Source organism: Dryas octopetala, chromosome 6 (assembly GCF_963921425.1).
Source record: "Dryas octopetala chromosome 6, drDryOcto1.1, whole genome shotgun sequence".
NCBI classification, from domain to species: domain Eukaryota; kingdom Viridiplantae; phylum Streptophyta; class Magnoliopsida; order Rosales; family Rosaceae; genus Dryas; species Dryas octopetala.
The window spans coordinates 3,101,626-3,120,953 of record NC_141371.1 but is presented as its reverse complement, the minus strand read 5'-3'; the positions used below and the strand labels follow the sequence as shown (position 1 = coordinate 3,120,953).

At 36.2% G+C, this 19,328-nt stretch overlaps 5 protein-coding genes and 2 non-coding genes across 7 annotated transcripts; 4 read left to right on the top strand and 3 right to left on the bottom strand.

Moving 5' to 3' along the window:
• Positions 1-648: 648 nt before the first annotated feature.
• On the bottom strand, positions 649-4,709 carry LOC147281126 (histidine kinase CKI1-like). The gene is made up of 7 exons (XM_086246492.1): positions 4,641-4,709; positions 4,314-4,535; positions 3,473-4,165; positions 3,037-3,400; positions 2,320-2,888; positions 959-2,107; positions 649-861 (listed from the first exon to the last, which is right to left on the bottom strand). The coding sequence occupies exons 1-7, from the start codon at positions 4,707-4,709 to the stop codon at positions 649-651; spliced, it is 3,279 nt and encodes a 1,092-aa protein (XP_086102618.1).
• A 1,822-nt stretch (positions 4,710-6,531) lies between these two features.
• On the bottom strand, positions 6,532-7,514 carry LOC147281125 (uncharacterized). Its single transcript, XM_086248423.1, has 4 exons — positions 7,271-7,514; positions 7,060-7,169; positions 6,849-6,967; positions 6,532-6,742 (listed from the first exon to the last, which is right to left on the bottom strand). Exons 1-4 carry the CDS (start codon positions 7,446-7,448, stop codon positions 6,646-6,648), a joined length of 504 nt encoding a protein of 167 aa, XP_086104549.1. The 5' UTR covers positions 7,449-7,514; the 3' UTR covers positions 6,532-6,645.
• Positions 7,515-10,785: 3,271 nt separating this feature from the next.
• On the top strand, positions 10,786-13,429 carry LOC147281123 (small COPII coat GTPase SAR1A-like). The gene is made up of 3 exons (XM_086246229.1): positions 10,786-11,006; positions 11,617-11,748; positions 12,901-13,429. The coding sequence occupies exons 1-3, from the start codon at positions 10,878-10,880 to the stop codon at positions 13,219-13,221; spliced, it is 582 nt and encodes a 193-aa protein (XP_086102355.1). The 5' UTR covers positions 10,786-10,877; the 3' UTR covers positions 13,222-13,429.
• On the top strand, positions 12,219-12,338 carry LOC147281124 (small nucleolar RNA snoR83). Its single transcript, XR_015123173.1, has one exon. It is a non-coding gene; the product is annotated as a small nucleolar RNA snoR83 (small nucleolar RNA).
• Positions 13,430-14,123: 694 nt separating the features above from the next.
• On the top strand, positions 14,124-14,966 carry LOC147281122 (uncharacterized). Its single transcript, XM_086246489.1, has 4 exons — positions 14,124-14,202; positions 14,286-14,356; positions 14,503-14,728; positions 14,842-14,966. Exons 1-4 carry the CDS (start codon positions 14,124-14,126, stop codon positions 14,964-14,966), a joined length of 501 nt encoding a protein of 166 aa, XP_086102615.1.
• Positions 14,967-15,398: 432 nt separating this feature from the next.
• On the bottom strand, positions 15,399-18,331 carry LOC147281121 (C2H2 and C2HC zinc fingers superfamily protein). The gene is made up of 10 exons (XM_086247686.1): positions 18,166-18,331; positions 17,979-18,059; positions 17,840-17,867; positions 17,657-17,739; positions 17,021-17,053; positions 16,542-16,620; positions 16,371-16,423; positions 16,062-16,122; positions 15,858-15,940; positions 15,399-15,682 (listed from the first exon to the last, which is right to left on the bottom strand). The coding sequence occupies exons 1-10, from the start codon at positions 18,184-18,186 to the stop codon at positions 15,593-15,595; spliced, it is 612 nt and encodes a 203-aa protein (XP_086103812.1). The 5' UTR covers positions 18,187-18,331; the 3' UTR covers positions 15,399-15,592.
• Positions 18,332-18,450: 119 nt separating this feature from the next.
• On the top strand, positions 18,451-18,522 carry TRNAP-CGG (transfer RNA proline (anticodon CGG)). The gene has a single exon. It is a non-coding gene; the product is annotated as a tRNA-Pro (tRNA).
• Positions 18,523-19,328: the final 806 nt, after the last annotated feature.

Sequence of the window (19,328 nt, the reverse complement as noted above, 5' to 3'; positions counted from 1 at the left end):
GTATATTTTTCCTACTGCAATTTTCTTCGATTGATCAACTTAACCAACCTCTGTAGTGTAGTATGACAGCTAACCAACCTATTTATTGACGTGACACCTGAAAAAAAACTGATTGCACTGCAAATTAGATTGTTTGATAAATTCAGGTGCGAGAATTGTGATAGTGCATGATGGAATGTGATTTTATGATTTGGACACCTAACAAACTTCTTTATTTTTATGCTGCTTTCTCTGATTCGACAAATGGGTTTTTGTGAATTTGAATACAGACTCATTTGTCTACCTCCTTCAGAAATTGTGGAATCTGATGCAAAATCCTTATCATTAGAAGAGCATAAAAGGAATAATGAAAGGGTATGAATATGACTCTAGGATAACCAATAGAAAGCTTAGTCAGCGAAAGACTTGAGTCACGAGGACATGGCTTGCATCTTTATCATCAAACTTCAACTTATAAATTGTTCGAAGATTTCCAAATCAAAGATAAAAAAAAAAAAGAGCTGCTCCAATCCAAGGATTATAAATTTGCGCACAAAATTGCTTGAAATTTATTCTCATCTAAAGTAAAAAAACCAACTTAATACAATATCTTGTATCTACAATCCAAGAAAGAAAAAAAAAAAGACAAAACCACTTAGAATGTGTTATTCATTTGTTGTTATCAATCAATTGGATGACTTCCATCAACCTGTCCATCTGCAATGGTTTAGTTAAATGGAAATCCATCCCTGCTTGAACCGTCTTGCTAACTTCCTCTACCATTGCATGGGCTGTACATGCGATTATTGGAAGATGAATCCCATACTGTTTTTCCTCCTTCCTTATCAGTCTTGTTGCTTCAAATCCATTCATTATTGGCATCTGTCCAAAAATAAAATGAAATAACAAAACAAAACAAAATCAATATTTTTCATTTAAGGAGAGTGTTACTAACTAGACATGGTTTTGGTCACATTACCTCGCAATCCATGAAAATATAGTCATAAGGGATGGATTTAGAATGACCCTCCTTGCTATGATCACTTAGAGCTCTACATACTTGATCAAAGGCCTCTTTCCCATCCTGACAAACTTCAACAACTGCTCCAAGTTTCTTAAGATAGTTAGTAGTCAACTTGCGTAATACTACAGCATCATCAACAACCAAAATTTTCTTGCCATCTAAGATCTTATGATCACTTGTTTTCTGATCATCACTTTTATGTATCACCACCTCTTGCAGTGAGTCATCCTGAGGTGAAGACATTCCTGCAGGCTTGGAATCTATTTGCTGCACTTGGTCTTGAGCCACTTTTCTCATTTCTAACTTTGGTAAGTTGGATCCCTTAAGTTCTGGTATTAGTCCTAGCACTTTATATAAGCGCGATCCATGAAATGGTTTGTATATGACATAATCATTTGGAGGAGCTAACCTATGCTGTTCTAGCTGCATTGAATGCGTGTTACGTGTGATTGAATTGTCTAGCCAGACAACCTTGCTCTGCGAATTCTGAATGTCTTTCCTGAAGCTAGCCACAGTGGCATATAGCTCAGAGAAAACACCAGCATTTGTGTCGATCACAATTAGTACAATGCCTGCAGGTGAGTTTCTGGATGAGTTGGTCTTTTTATAGGTAGGCAAGATATGGTCATCTCCATCCTTGAAGCTTTGAGACACATCACTTGGTCTTGAATCAGAGTTGTGGGATGCAGATGTGTTCTGGTGGTCAAGAAAAGCCAACTGGGTTTTTTCTGAATAACTGAAATAGGAAGGGTCTAACCTGCGCTTTATCTTCTCAAGTTGTGGAAGTAGATTTTTCACATGCTTTACATATGACACTTTTATGTTCAAGCTACTGATGTACTTCACCAAAATCTTTCTTCGTTCATCACCTTCTATAAGGAGTACCACATGAGATCCCTCTGTTTTAGAGGAAGGCGCTAAAATGGGTATGCCGAAAGGTTGAAATCCATTTGCAGAGCGATCATTGTGCATTTTATGGGATTCCTCTTCCATGTCACCAGACTCAGGTTTACATGTGAGAAGAGAAACATCAAAGCTGAAGCAAGTGCCTCTCTCACCAAGCTCTTTATCAAGAATTCTTATCTCTCCACCCATTAGACGCACCTACACCATAAATGAAACTGTAGTGATTAAGATTAAGTTTTCTTAGCTCTATGACATTGAGTCAAATTCAAACTTACACACCACTGAAGCAAAATATGCATTTACTGTTGCTTTAAAGGCTGAAAATGTATAGATAATGAAGAGAAAAAGACCTAAATAAGTCAAGAAAAGAATAATGTATTAGTATGTTAACCTCATTCTGAATTACGTACCAAAGATTCAACTACACCAAGTCCCAAACCAGAGCCTTCTTTTCCAGTATCTGTAACCTGAACAAAGTTTTCGAAAACAAATTCTCGCTTGTCTTTAGGAATTCCCTCACCTGTATCATCCACCTCAATGACAAACTTTGTGCTATTGGGATCTTTTTGAGCTGTGTGAAGGGCATCCAAATCATTGAAACCTTCCTTACTCTTGTAAAGCCACCATGATAAACACTTCAGCACACGGCTATGATTAGAAGCAATTATTTCATTTTCATAACTTGTTTTCGGAACCATGGCACGAACTGTGATATGACCTTCAGATGTGAACTTCACAGCATTGCTAAGTAAGTTGCATAAGATCTGTTTAAGTTTTCCCCGATCACCTCTAACTTGACATGTTTTGGGAATTGAGTCATCACAAGGATCGAGCACGATATCAACACCTTTCTTTATAGCAACAGGATAGAACATATCAACTACATCCTCAAGGAGCTGAGCCAAATTGAATTCTTCTACTTCAAGCTGCAGTTTCCCAGCTTCAATTTTACTTATATCCAGAACTGAGTTCAATATGCCTGCATATATGCACGAGGTAACATAACATGACATGTCAGATATCATAAATGCAACATAAATGAGACGAATATAAGGCAACATAACATGTCAGATATCTACAAAGATAACATTTCCCAACTAACATAAATGCATTTCCTCACTACTTACCTAGGAGGTCCTTTGTACAAGTGTCCATTTGTGCCAAGTTTGCTGCTAACTCAGAGTCAGGATTGGCTTCTTGATGACACAACTCTATTAAACCAGTGATGGCTGCCAAAGAAGCACGCACGTCATGGTTTGCTCTGCTGAAGGCTTTAGTTTTGTTCATACTCTTGCGCTCTGCTTGGCGAGTTGCACTTTCTTGTTTTATGATGCGTGCACATAAGATCATCTCTCTTCTTGCAGCTCTTATTATCAAGAAGACAAAGAGGCAAAGCGAGACAACAATTAGAAACAACAGAATCCCAAAAAGCAATCTGTAATTGTGGCCAAGGTGTACTAGTCCATTGGTGGGATAAGTCAATACATATACCTGAAAAGAAAATGATATTGTTAGACAGTTTAGATCAAACTGAAACAAATTCTGCATTATATAAAGGCATACCGAGTGGACTCCAACGATCTCAAGGGTGGAGCAATAAGCCGTGTACTTGATTCCCTTGATTTTCCATGAGTACATAAATGTCTCAGACTTGTCATCATCACCATCATCATCACCATCACCATCATTAGTATTACATGAGAATGTACCAACATAACCTGCAATATCACCACTTGGCCTCACCATTTGCACTGAAACTGTGTTGTTGGTTATCTCTAATTGGGTTTTTGGAATCTTTGTTTGCACAATAACTCCCCCATCTGATGTAGCCAAGTGAAAATAACCACCGTGGAAGTCTATAGCCGCGAAATGATCAACAACCACTTTTGCTGGAATTCCAAGGGAAATCACACCTCTTCCATCCATAGCCACAGTACTCAAAAGTAGGTTATCTTGAGTTCTGTCCCTTCCTTTTCTTAGCCAAGAATACCCACTTGTGCTATTTAAGGCTTCTTGGAACCAACTTGCATTTACTGTGACCAAAGAATCTGAAGAAACTGCAGTGCCATATAACTTCCCAGTGTCCCTATTTACTGGTTGAGTATACCAATTTGAAGAAAATGAAGTATTGGAGAAGACTGCAAAAGTCTGGTCCTCATGGTTGGAAAATGAGAATAAAAGACCATCTAATCCAATATAAGAAACCGTTGAGATATGTGGAATTGTTGAAAGTGCTAGAAATAATGTTGGTGCAACCTGGAAAAAAAGCACGAATATCATCAGTATATGTTAACATTAATAGAATGGTTTTCTGGAATATCATCAGTATATTAACATTAATTGACTGTTTTATCAATCAAACAGTACTAATTAAGCACAACTACACTATCTAATTATTACTAACCGTTGTTTGGATGGTACTGAAATTTAGTTCAGTTCCATTGAGTGATGAACTCAGAGATCTTGCTAGATTTATTGCTGATGGATTCAATGGACTTAGCAACTTGGCAGTGGATTGGATGCCAGAAAATGATTTGTTGAGTGCTTCATATGATTCAAACATTATACGTTGTTCAATTTTTTTGGTCATTCTAAACAAAACCGAGATCATGAAGCCTAAAAGGCCCTGCAGCAAATAAGGTTGTTTTTATAGGATAATGAAGTTGAGATATAGATAAGAGTTAATAATGTGGAAGAAATGAATTAAAAATTTGTTGATGAAATTAAGTACCAGAATGATGAGAAAACAAATGGGTCGCCAAATAACTCTTGAACAAAACTTCATTGGGTGGGATTTCATCATTTTCATGGTGGAAACCTTGGCTTTGATATCTGCATTTTCATGGAAAAGGAAATATTAGATGATGATGATGAGAAAAATTATCATAGGAAGAAAGAGAAGAAAAGGTGATCACTTGAAAGACTTGGCATTGTGGATGTAGAAATTCAATTACCCTTTTCAATGATCTTGCAAAAGATTGAAAAAAGTTAATGACTGCTGAGTAGTGCGCTTTCAGTGCTAGAGTCAAGTTGAAATTGCTGTGAGAGAGATGGCTTAATGTTTTATAAGTTGGAAGTTGTAGAAAAAATGGGAGCTTTAGATGGAAATGGTTCTATCCTCAACTTAACAGAATCCAAATTGACCTTGTGGACTAAATCCAACAGAGTAGAGAACAAACAGCTTCATCTAAAAAAAAGAAAAAGAAAAATATGGTCATATACATTTTTTTCCTTGGTGTTTAGTAAGTAATGTCAAAAACATTCCATCACTTACTCAATTTGACCAAATACGATATTTTCATTTGCCATAAAACCTTGGCTGAAGATCTCGGGATTGGGTATGTAATCTCATTATCAGCATGGAGTAAAAATATATATATATATATATATATTAATAAACACACCTTGTTTCATTTAAAATTTAAATCTCAAAATATAGTCCTATACTCCCATATGACAAGTGATAGAAAGTCATCCACTCATGCATAAATTCCAAAACAGTTGATTATGGATTTATACACCGATCAATTAATATTCGAAAATCAGTCACGCATGCATGGACGACTGAGATTAATTCTGTCCCATTACCATACATCGCGCGTATAGAAAGTTTTTAAGATGAACATTTCTGACGTTCTGTTATTTGTGGATGAAGATTTCATGATCCAAAAGCAAAAGAATAGCTCTAGGTCTCCAAAAAAATGGGCTTCTAATCTTAACCTCTGACAGACTGACATCTGTCCATCCCCTTTCAACCTGTGGCTCATTAAACTCCTTCCTAAACGGTATCAGTTGGACTACTGTTGGCCTTTTCCCTCTTTCTTGGTTCAATCAATTCAATTGTGGTAAGTTCCTTACATTACAATATTCATATTACATTGTTTTAAACAATAGATTGCTTGTCTCGTTATTGTTTTGGTTAAAATTATTTGGACCATCTTCTCCTATCTTAATATTCCAAACAAAAACAAACGGAGAAGAAAAGATCGAGATGGGTTTCTTTGTTCATATTTATATATATGCCATGAACCAACAAAAGGAAACTCCTCTGTTACATATAGGATATATCATACACATAAATAGGGTTTTGTAACTTTTGTACTTTGCCCATTTTAGAGAAGCCAATTCTTGTTATTGGTTTTCTAAGCATTCATTTAGACAATGAAGATTGGATTTCCAATGCTGCAAAATTGAAACATGATTTCTGAGATGAACCAAAGATTTTGTTCTTGTTTTGTAACTAATGATTATTGCTTGGAATGCGATTTGTCCTGCACTCCATGTGCAACATTTGAGCCTCCTTTATGGGAAACTGACAGAAGAAGAGAGCATTACTAGTCTCAGCTTCACCATAACTCGCTTTGTATTGTACAAAACGCACAACCAAAACAGAAATCAACAATCTTTGTATTTAAAAACAAGTTTTATTGTTTGGCCACAAAAAGGTCTCATTTTTTATGTCTGCTATTTGTCTACAATTTTTGTAATGAAATATTGGATCCAAACTATGTCTCACTTTATTTGATCACCACGAATCAACCCACTATGATGCTTAATATGTCTCCCCTTTTTTTTCCTAATGATTTGCATAAAAACAAATTTTTGGTATCAATGATAATTAATGGGAAAGTGTCCAAATTCATTTAGCATAAAATTTTCACTGCTGGCTTCATTAAAATATAAAACTTTACAGGACGACATATCGAACAGAAAAAGAAGAGCAAAACAAAAATAAATCATTTGCTCCCAGCATTTGATTTTGGCTTCTTCACAATCAAGACTGGACACTTCACATTCTGTGCACAGTGGTTGCTAACACTTCCAAGGAAAGCCCTGCAAATTAAAACAAACAATATTTATTATAGATGATCATACAATTATATATATGTTAACCCAATTCGAATCATACGTTAATTCCTTAAAATTCAATGGGGCCCACCTCTTGATGACACCATAGCCATGGCTTCCCATGACCAACACGTCAGCACCAAGCTGCTCTGCCATCTGGCAAATCACATCCCTCGGATCACCATACTCTACTCTTGTCTCCACCTTAACCTGGCCCGGGGGCATAACCGTCAAATCAAAACCAAAATTCAAAATGTGAAATGACAATTTTACCCTTAAAGAATCATAATTATGACACTCACATCCTTCTGAAGGTCCCTGCAAATCTTCTTGGCCTTCTCAATCACGCAGTCCGCCACCTCAGTGCCGTACCTCTCCATTGCCACCAAAATATCAGAGGAAAACAAGTAGCCTGAATCACAAACAAAATTACACAAAACACCACTGAATCTTTCTCTTCCCAAAACAACCTTGATAACAATTGTGAAATACCTTATGAGTCCTCTCTCCTACCTGTGCCATCTAGGGGCGTGTATACAGCTCGCGGGGGCTTGGCGTAGAGTAGGATAAGGGTATCTTTGGAATTTTGGGAAACTACGTTATTGAGGCACCAAGAGAGAGCGTGCAGGCTCTCCTCACCTTCATCGACGGCCACGAGGATCTTCCGTTCGCTTGCTGCCACGTCAGCCATTTGTGAGTGATCGGACGGTTGAAATTTGAAAAACAGTTGGAGAATTTTTGAAGTGGTTTAGGAGAGTGTTGTAAGGACAAGGGAGGTGAAGTGGGTATTTATATGATGGGGGTGAAACTGGAAATTAGGTTGTTGGGTTTATGACTTTATGTTTCTGTTGGCGGTTTGTGGGTTTGGGCTTTATTGGGTTAGTGGTTTTTAAGACAGTGGGCCTGTTTTTTGTGTTCTTTGAAGATTACCTGGTTTCTAGAGTTTGGATAAGCCTTCAGCTATTATTATATTGTCTTGTCTTGTTGACCTTTTCATAAAAGGATGGTTGCTATCAAAAAAAGAAAACATGAAAGGATGGTTTTTGGCAAGCAGCCAAATCTCTTTCTTGTAAAAAATCAAAACAAAGTGCCCAAGATAATGAAAACACTTTAAAATATCAAGAGTTTATAGTACTTATCTACATAGGTAGCTGGATAAGAAAATGAGTTGTAAATTTATATGTTCCAAGTTTAAATTGTCATTATCTAATAAAAAAAAAGTTAAAATTTTTATGGACTTAAAAGTACTAATTTTATAAATATTTGAATTTAGTTGTGGATTACTGTGTTATTTAAGTTTTGTTTAAGATAAGATAGTCAATAAAAAAATGTATCGTGAAGTTTTTCTCGGTATTGAAAAAAAATACAGCAAAAACCAAAATACAATTAGAAAACTTTATAGTAGGGAAATACTCTTTAATAGAAACCTAAATTTTCTCTCTTGACTTCTTGAGTAATAGGATGGTTAAATATGTATGATTGTAGAATATTTGTACACAATGCAGGTAAAAAAGAGGGCAAGCATATCTGCAATTCATATGTAAGTCTTGGTTCCAAACAGAAAAAGACCGTTAGATCACCAAAGGTGAAGGATATTCAAAGTGATCTATCTAATCCAAGAAAGGAATTCAGGCCCTGTTTGGGATTGCGGTAGAAGACCCAAAAGCTGCTGTGGATGACAATTCTCAATCACCTACAACAGTTTTGGTGTTTGGTAAAAAAATTAAAAACTGTTTTTTCTCACAATTCTCAACTCCATACAACAAAAACAGAAAACAGGTTTCTAGGTGCTTTTGAAAGCTGCAGTGAATCACAGCAACAAAGAATATTTTATTTTACCCATAATATCCTCATTGATTTCTATATTTTTAATTTGTTTATTTTAAATTAAAAAATATGTCCATTGTTAGTTATATTTTATATTGTGATAATTAATTATGATATTTTATTTGCACGATTAAAATTATAATATTCCTAAAAAAATAATACACATACTTATTTAATAATGTTGTTCTTAAAAAAATTAATGCTAATAAAAATTTGTAGCCAAAAATTTAAAAAACAAGCAAAAAAACATTTTATTTTTACCAAACAAATAAGTGAAAGACACTTTTAGCATTATGTCTATTTTAGTAATTATACACAGTCACAGCACTTTTACATTAACATTTACCAAACACTTTGATACTGTTTTTTGCACTCACAGCACTTTTGAAAACATACTTTACCAAACACTCAGTTGCTTTACTTTACAGCTGACTTTACTTTACAGCTGTTTTACCTCACAGCTGTTTTTCTACACAGCAATACCAAACTGTCCCTTAAACTAAAATTGGATAAAATATTGACTAGTGTCTCTTTGTGGAACTGGCATAATCTGCATTGCAAGGTGTCTCTAAAAGTGATGGAACCTCTCAAGATCAACCTCACATTTGGAGCTTAGGTGTATTAGAGGCAGAGGCTCCACATGGCCACAAACTGCCTAAAAGTGAGGCAAAATATCAAATGGCATCTACTTTAATATACATATATATGATATAGATACATGTTTATGTATATAATATTCCTAAGGGTGTGTGGAACAAGACTTGTGTGCTGCTTAAATTAGAAGGGTTTTCTTCCCTAAAAAAATTGTAATATAAATTGTGGGCTGTATGAGTTGAGTGGTAGAATATTGGATGAGTTGTGGGCTGCGTATCGGACTAAATGAACCCATTTGAATGGGTTATATATGTTCATGGCAAAAAAAAAAAAAAAAAAGGGTTATATATGTTCATTTCAAAAGAGAATTGGGTCATTTATGATTCTATTAGAGTAAGGGGCTATTCAGACCACTCAAAACCACTTAGTTGACCACCCTATTAATTTTTTGTCCATTTTTTTCTATTTTGCCCATGTATTAACAAAAAAAACACATTTTGCCAATTTGGCCGGCCACCCCTCCCCGCCGTCGGCGCAACCCCACCCCCTCCCCACCACAGACGAGACCCCACCCCTCCTCTTCGCCGGTCGACCCCACCCCTACCCATCGTCGGCGCGACCCATCCAGCCCTCCCCTGGCCCGATCTCCCTTCTCTCTCTCTGCCATCTTCTCTCTCTCCCCTCTCTCTGCCTCCCTCCCTCACCGAACCACCATGGGTGGCCGATGCGACCCCATAGACCTCCAGATCGGGGGTCGCGCCGGCCACCCATGGTGGTTCGGTGAGGGAGGGAGGCAGAGAGAGGGAAGAAAGAAAAGATGGCAAAGAGAGGGAAGAGAGAGAGAAAAGGAAGATCGGGCTAGGGGAGGGTTGGGTGGGTCGCGCCGGCGATGGGGAGGGGTGGGGTCGACTGGCGAAGGGGAGGGGTGGGGTTGCGTCGGCGGCGGGGAAGGGTGGCCGGCTAAAATTGGAAAACTGAGTTTTTTTTATTGCAGGGGCAAAATAGGAAAAAATTGGCAAAAAATTAATGGGGTGGTCAACTAAGTGATTTTGGATGGTCTGAATAGTCCTCCCCATTAGAGTATCCCTTTAGATAAATAAAAACTAGAAGTCCAACCCAAATACCAATTATACAACTAAAGCTTCTTCTTCATTTTTTTTTTCCAACCCAACTCAGCTTAGAATCATAGTCATTGCCAAATAAAGTACTTAAAATTTTGTTAAATTTTCACTAAATTCTTATCAAATTTTAGTTATTGAATATGGCCCCAATGATCAGTGATCATTTAGTTTAAAAATGCCATCTCTCCTTTAGCGAGAAGAAGTTATGAATTTAAATTTTATAGACATAAGTGATTGATAACCAAAAGGCTACTAAAATAAAACAAACTATAGCAAAAAGAAATCCCCAACATCCAACTACACCAAAAATGAAAATAATAACAAAATCAGATTCCAGCTGTTTGTATTTTAAAATCCAACGGCCTAAGTCCCCCTAATGACGTCAGAACGACATCTCCAACCGTCCGATTTGTCCCTCCAACTAAACTCAGTAACAGTTGCAGCACATAAATATACATTACTAGAGCCTCACACCCAAACAAAACTCCTCTCTATTTTTTTCTGTGTCTCTGATTTTGGGTCCTTCGGGGCTTTCGATCTGGTGGTTTGCTTTGCTCTTTGGGTGAAACACCAACAGCATGTTCTTGTTGGATTGGTTCTATGGGGTTCTTGCATCGCTCGGCTTGTGGCAGAAGGAGGCCAAGATCTTGTTTTTGGGTCTCGATAATGCTGGCAAGACCACCTTGCTTCATATGCTCAAAGATGAGGTTTTTGAGTTTTTCTCTTTCAATTCTATCATATTTAATTTATTTGTTTATTAAATTTTTTCTGGGTTTTGGGTGCTTATAAATGCGGCGAAAGTTTTGATTTTTCAATGCTTGGATGGTCTTTTGGAATTATTGGTATTTGCGGTTTTAGTTGAAATGTTTGTTATTTATTTAACCAATGTGGGGTGTGTTTGATTGCTGGAAAATGAAGGAAAAGAAAAGAGATGAACTAATGCAATGATTTTGAGAATGTAGCTGTTATACCATTTCGTGGCGTGTGCTTAATAATGTTCAGCTGTAGACATGGAATTGAATATAGGATTTGAGCTGGACCTGAAACTTTTCTCTTCTTTTCTGTAATTCGATGATTTTCTCAGGATCAGAGCATAAACTGAAAATTATTGAATAATGAAGTATTGAGTTTAACTGTTTAAGACAATTTTGACTCACTCAAATTGTAATACTTGGAAAAAGAAGGAAGAAAACAAATTTTCTCGTCATTTTCTATTTCATCACTAAAACAAATGTAGGATAGTTATAATAATCTGAGATGTTTAACATTGAATTTGATTTTCTGATTTTGGGCCCTGCTGGGGATGTATTATTGCAGAGATTAGTTCAACACCAGCCAACGCAGTATCCGACTTCCGAGGAGTTAAGCATTGGGAAAATCAAGTTCAAGGCTTTTGATTTGGGTGGACATCAGATTGCTCGCAGAGTTTGGAAAGATTACTATGCCAAGGTATCATTGTTAATATAATGGATATGCCTGTGATATGGCAACTGGTTTTCTGCATATCTGAACTGTTGTAGATTTTGTTATGATGGAAAGTCAGTTATTTATTGTATTTTGGCAACTAGTTTGCTGAATTTTAAAGATTCAAACCCCCTGAGTCAAATTGTAGACTTGAAAAGAATTCAATATTATTTTATTATTTCAAATTCTGTTTAGGTTTTGATGTTTTGAATAAGATTTGAGATTCTATATATGCTGAAATTTGAACGAGTTACTAGGTAAACGCAAATTTTGGTTTGGACACATATATGATGCTGTTTTTGGTTGGCTGGCTAGATGACAACTCTCTACCCCTGGGCTTTGTGTTTTCTGCCCAAAATTTGTCTTCTTCACCAGACAAAATAGTTGTCATGTGAGCTTCTCTTGTCACCTCATATAGTCATATGGTTAAGTCTTGGGATGTTTGTGCCTCCATAATCCCAGATGAAAGTTTTTGTGTTTATCTGATTCATGGGAGGCCGATATAAATAATGGTAGTTCGCTGATAGCAACTTTTGTGTTTAGAAGGTATGCTAATAGTACCTTACCACACATACATCCTTACTTTGCAATTTTCTTTATCTAGATTAATAGTTATTTACAAGCAGATCCCCTTCCTAGAAGTGGGGATAATTGTCAGTTACTATGTTTTGAAACCACCTTGTTTCTTTTTAACCCCTGAAGGACTTTTATTTGCAAGGGAAAGAGTGCACAATAGAACCTGGGAGATTTAGTTACATATGTTATATAACAAGTTATTCTCTAATTAGGGTCCTTAAATGAAGGTTTGATTTTCAGCCATTAGATCATATATGAATGACTTAGATGCATTTAAGGACCTGTTTCTCAGTTGTTAATCATATATGGATAGCTGGGATTTGTAGTGGTGAGATGTAACAGGTGTATATCAGGTCCTTAATATCTGGTTATGTACTTGAATATCTTTTGGAATCTCAGTTTGGAAAGTTTTTGAGATTTCGCTGATTGTATAAGAAAGAATGGTTTCATGAGACTTTGAGGGTAAATTTCAAGTTATGCTGGTTTTTTCTTGCTGCCTTCATATTGCATTCTCTTCATGTTTTATCCTTGGTAATTGCATTTTGTCTTTGTTCTGGAAAGGTGGATGCAGTTGTTTACCTGGTAGATGCTTACGACAAGGAAAGATTTGCAGAATCAAAAAAAGAGCTCGACGCTCTCCTCTCTGATGAGGCATTGGCCAACGTTCCATTCCTTATTCTGGGAAACAAGATTGACATATCGTATGCTGCCTCAGAGGAAGAGTTGCGATATCACCTTGGTCTGAACAACTTCACCACAGGCAAGGGTAAAGTAAACTTGACAGACTCAAATGTCCGCCCCCTCGAGGTTTTCATGTGCAGCATTGTTCGCAAAATGGGTTATGGGGATGGTTTCAAGTGGCTTTCTCAATACATTAAGTAGGAGGCACTAGAAAGTAAAGACTAGGCTTCTCACTCTTAATTGTTATTTCCAATTAAACATTTAAACCGAGCTGTTATTGTTGGAGATATTTTACCTTTTCTTTTTCTTCATGAAATGACAAAACATACCCCATCCATGTTATGATGAGCAAAAGTAATTGATGACTTGTGCTCTGATTTTTCAGTAGACAGGGCACTGTTGGACACCAGGCACCTTTTGTTCCCCTTTTCCTTATTATTATTATTATTATTATTTTTACCATAATAACTTTTTCTCTATTGTGTTGTTAGCAAAAAGAAAAAAAATCTGGATCGACTGCCCAATCTTAACCCATTAACCCTCTTGCTTTCTTGAAGTATTTCATTGTTTTCAGTAAGTTTGTAGTTGGCCAACTTGATCTGCATGTGATTGTTTCTGAGTTTGACAAGGAGTTCCAAACAGATGGAACACAAAGTACTCTTATTTAAGTGCAACCGATTGCAGAAGTTCAAGAAATAAAAAGAGGAAAATAAAAGGAATTGACCATCAACATGTCTCAGCAAGTAAATTAGGCCATTACTAGAACTAGAAGCTACCACGTGGGAATTGTCTCGGCAGCCAATTTTATATAGATAGATATTACTCTCAAAATCTAATATCCAAGAACAAGTACAAAGTTGGTCGCTTACATACCAACTTCACTCCTTTAAGTCCACATGTCCCCTGCGACCCAAAAAAAAAAAAAGTCCAGATGTCCCCAACCATTTTCTGCTATAACTAGCTCGAACCACCCACGAATCTCTCTTCTTTTTGGTTTACCAAGTATGGTGGCCGAGCCTCATGCCCTTATTAAAGAGATTAAACCACATTACTACTACCATTAGCATACTAAAACTAGTTTCATATAGCTCAAAGCTCTTACAATGACTTCCATTATCTTGCCAAAACACAAATTCCATAGTTTCACTCTTACTTTGATTACTGTATTTTGCTGCTACTCAGGTCATATATCGTGACACACTGACACCCTCTTTCGTTTTTCTTTCCTTTTCCAAATCTAATCGTATGATTGTTCAAATATGGAGCAGGCTGTGCAGCAGAGGACAACCCAGGGCAAATGTTTATGATAGCCTTATCATGCTTCAATAATAAGTTTGTGAGTCTAAACCACGTAGCCGATTCATTTTTTATAGCTTGTTATAAGCAAGAATGATTCATTAACTGTTACAAAGAGACTGTATTATCCTTACTCATCCAAATTTTTTGTTTTGGTGTTGTGATTTGATTCCGAGACGAAATCAGATCTATAATGGCTGTGATGAAGCATATAGATTGAATGAGAGTGGAAACATTAATGTGCCTCCTGAAGCAATTGATTTGTTTTGCCATGGACCATGTCTGGCTGAGACACAACAAGTGCTTAATTGCGTTGACAACATGTTATCAGACTTCGTTTTCCATAATAAGGCAACACTACCAGATATAAGAGGTGCACTCCATGCTGGCTGCAGCTATACCAGCCAAAGAGGTACATATACATACATAAACAAAATCACTGAACCACTACTAAAATCAAGTTTTTGAATGCATAGCAATTGACAATCAGAATCTGACATGAACATATATATATATATGGTGTAGGGAACTTCAATACTTTTGGACCTTTTGGTGAGTATATCCAAGGTATCAACAATGCACAAAAGCTACCAAATTTTATGAGCTTTTTCACATTCTTACTTATTACTGGGTGTTGTCTCTTCATCTAACACTGACTGTATCAAGTACCAAATTAGAAGTTGAAACCAGTTCTAAACATTATGTGGCTGCCCTATTGTAGTGCATTTAGTATTATGTACCAGTTCCAAGTTATGTCCTTCCTTTACAATTTTTGGGGAGAGAGCGGTGTCTGAGCTCTGCGTGATTGGTAATTTGGTATATGAATATATGTACGACCTTCTTGGCTTTTACATGAATGCTTGATCGTTTTCTTATGGTTGGAGGATCCTCCACATTGGTTTTACTTTCTTTTCTCTAATATAATCTATTTATAACACATCTCAAGTCTAATTCACATTCATATCATCAATCCACTGTCAATTTCATCACTTTTCAAATATTAAAAAGTTAAAAACGGAAAACAAATTGACAAGAAGCTTCAAGTTCTATACCAGAACAAAAATGAATGAGAACCAGATGCATCATGAATCTTGAGAAACTCTCTTCATTTTCCCTAATTCCACTATCAGTATGTAAAGTTACACTTTGTACAAGTCCCAGTACCTACATTGAGTGGCTCATGCAGTACAGTTGGTCATCAAAGAAAATAATTAGAAAAATCAAGAAACCACTCAGATTTAAAAGAGGCTGCGAAGATTGAATTGGCACGAGGAGATCACTTCTTGGATGAACCGAATCCACCAAATCCCATCATAGCTGCAACGTCAGGATCCATTTCAGTTTCCTCTTCTACTACCTTCTCTTTCTGAAACCAGGAAAGAAGATTTAAAAGAATTAAGATAAGAAAAATCAGCCACTGCAAAATAGGATGTGGATAAACACAATAAAATTCAACAAAGATATTAAACACCCCATCTTTGAAGAGTTGAAGATTCCAATCTCTGCCACAAGCATTAGTAATAGAGAATCGATTCACCAACCTTCTTCTCTTTCTTTTTTTCCCGACGCTGGCGCTTCCGCTCCTCCTCTTCTTGCTGCTGCTTCAAGATCCGCTCATCGAGATCTGGGAGGGAAAAGGAAGAGAGTTCAAACTTTTATCAATCACCTGAACCTTAAACGCGAAATAAGCAGTCTGAATATCTACTAGAAGAATTAATTTGCTTCCCACTCCTTCAATGTCTTACCTTGCTCTGTGAAGCTACCATCAGATTTCCGCTTCTTGAGTTTTTCGAATCGCTCCTGGACCTGCATAACATCAAAGATAGTGTATAATTGCCATATTATCCTTGGTTTTAAATCTATAGATTAAAATAATAAAGGATATATGTCATATTTTGACCAATGACAGAGAAGTCTTCAATAATAGCATAGATAATATATGAAGACCACAGGTTTCTATTGTTTATATTTATTTTTCAATAGGTAAAAAAATTTAACTACATTTATATACTTCCATTTTCATCACAAATAAAAAGATATTTCTCAAGGTTCACCTGTTGGAGAGATGCCCTCTCTACCCGCATAGACATACCCAAAGCTCTTTGATCTACACAAAAAGAAAAAGAACCATTTAGAGATAATAAAACTAAAAAAAGTTAAAATGACAATAGAAACATATTTATAAATGAATTGATATATCAACCATGTCTTCAGACATTACGTACGTTTCTTGCCATTGATATGATCCAAGTAGTTTGCAGAATCTTTTACAACACACTCACAAACTGGACAGTAGTATCCAGCCTGCAAAGAACTGAATTAATCACAAATTGCCAGGGGGAACAAAATGTTAAAATAACAAGACAATAAAATAACACAACTCGGATCAACTGAAAGATGCCATAACCATATAGAGTATGTAATATATATAGTTATGAAATATTCACACAAGGAAATGAATAACAATAGTATATAGTGATGTGAGCAGTAAATTGTAGCCTGGACTAGAGGGGCTACACCAGCCACCTATCTGTAGCCACCACCATGATGCAAACTAATAAGGGACTATAAGTTAAAGAGGAGAAGAGGAGAAGAGGGGCCTGGGGGGGGGGGGAGAAGAAGAAGAAGAAATACAAAGCCTTGGTGAGCATAATCAAATTCAGGATACATTGCACAGAAATATGCAAACATTGTGAGAGTTTACCTGCTGACTTAAAGGTGCTATTGGAGTAACAACCTGCAAAAACAGAATTAAAAATATTTATATAATGAAGTATTAAAATAAAATAATAGTAAACAAGTGGTAAAAAAAATCATGATAATTATTTGACAAGTACCAAAGGCTGTATGCAACAAAATATCCAATACAAGCTGCCTATATATAAACTTTTGATAATGTTCATTGGAAGAAAAAGGAGCACGTTTCTGATGCTACTAAAGTGGGCGGGCAGGACAGGAAAAGATAGGCAAACCTTATAGAAAAGTATATCTGTCTCCCCAAAAACATAAAATGCATTTATGCTGATCCCAAATATACTGTACACTAATTAGATTATTCCAAGCACAATATCCAGACGTCTAAAGTAAAAGCCAGAAAGGAGGGTAGTGAACTTAGCAGCCCAAATAGCTAGAGTGCTAGACAGAAGTCCAAAACAAAACCTGTGTATAGCCATTGCATGGACCACTTCTAGTCTCCTTATATTACCAAGATAGCAAAATGAAAAGAACTGAAATGATATCTATTCTAATAAAATGCCAACGCCCAATTGAAACTCTCCATGATTTAGAGTCCAATTACACCATTCCAAGCCATAAAACGGATATAGAGTGATTTCCTAACCTGCGTTTTCCCCAAGCGAGACTCGAGGTCTACTTCATAATCCCTGTGCTTCAATGGCTTCCTTTGCACTGGCGGGCCTTTCGCTACACAGCAAAAATAAATAAATGAACAATGTCAGTTCATATTAAAGAAAACAAGTTGAAAAGCACAAAGAGGCCAAAAGAGAAGATTCAACAAACCCACATTTGGATTTATGCGGTCCCTCCTCCTCCTAAAGCACAATGCAAAGCACCCAAATTAGCAAAAGCATATTACTAAAACGTGCCAATGATGCCACAAACATATGTACAAGCAACAGCACGAGATTTTTCAAGGTACAAACCTGTCTTTCACGCTCGCGAGCTCGCTCCAAGTACTCTTCTCGATCGAATTTCCTCCTAAAAGTATTATCTACTCCAGCAGCCTATACAAAAAAATAAATTAAAATTACTAAAGAAAAAAAAAGTTTTATAGCTTCTCTCCCTTGAAATCTAAGAACTCAATGACAGAATATTGGAAATTGAACTTACATTATTGCTGGGGTGAGCCATGGCTGCGCAATTCAAGCTTTGAGCTAAATTGCAGTTCAGTCCTCGAAGATGTAATTGAAATTTTGAAAACTCGGGGAGATTGAGATTAGGGTTTAGGGCTAATCAGCAGAATATGGAACCCAGATGTTCTGAAGAAAAGGGTGAAGAAAGAAGAAGAAGCGAAAAATGGACGTGATGTATATGAGTTTGAATTTATCGTGGATATTTTGAATTAGAGTTATGATTAGGGTTTAACAATAAGTAATTTGTGTTGGATCATCAATCGGGTGTTTGGTCTAGTGGTATGATTCTCGCTTCGGGTGCGAGAGGTCGCGAGTTCGATTCTCGCAACACCCCTTTTGTGCTATTTTGTTCACGTATTGATAAAATAACGTCTGGAGTTTTAATTTTATGTATAATGTCCCTATTTTTTATAATATGGTATTATAAACTCATTAAGATGCGCGCAGCAAAAAAGAAAAAAGAAGCGTTTGCAGCTTTTAAGTGTTTTTTTTTTGGGGTACCCTTATGGCCTTATCATGGGTATTTGAGAATTAATTCAATTATGTTGATTTTGTACCTTGATTTTATTATGTTTATATCTTGATTATCATGTGTTATATTGACAAAATTGTGATTGTGCTTTGATTATATTGTGTTTACATTAAATATCAATTATCAAAGATATGAATGTTGAATAGTAAATATACCAATGTTGAATACAAAAAATATGAATGTTACACATAAATTAAATACCAAATGTAGGAATGTGATATTCCACGTTCCACTTAAACATTGAGATTATGACATAATAAATTTGTTTAAATAATGTCACAAAAATGATTTTTTATTGGGTGACTTTCATTTAATGAGAGTGTTGATGCAAAAATCCGCTTGCTTATGCAACAACTTAAAGTGGATGATCTGGCTGATGAACAAGCCTTGTTGGGAAGTGATTAGGATGATGACTTGTAATGATCAAATCTTGCTAGAATACTTGTGGATGTTGATGAAATTTTTCTGCATGAACAAGGATTAAATGAGATAGGACCGGTGTGGTACCAGCCAAATATACTCTGATGATAAAATCAGTGAAGTATAGATGAGGGTGTTTGGGTAAGAACGAGCAAAAATAAAGCAAGAAAAAGTGATGAACTTGGAAT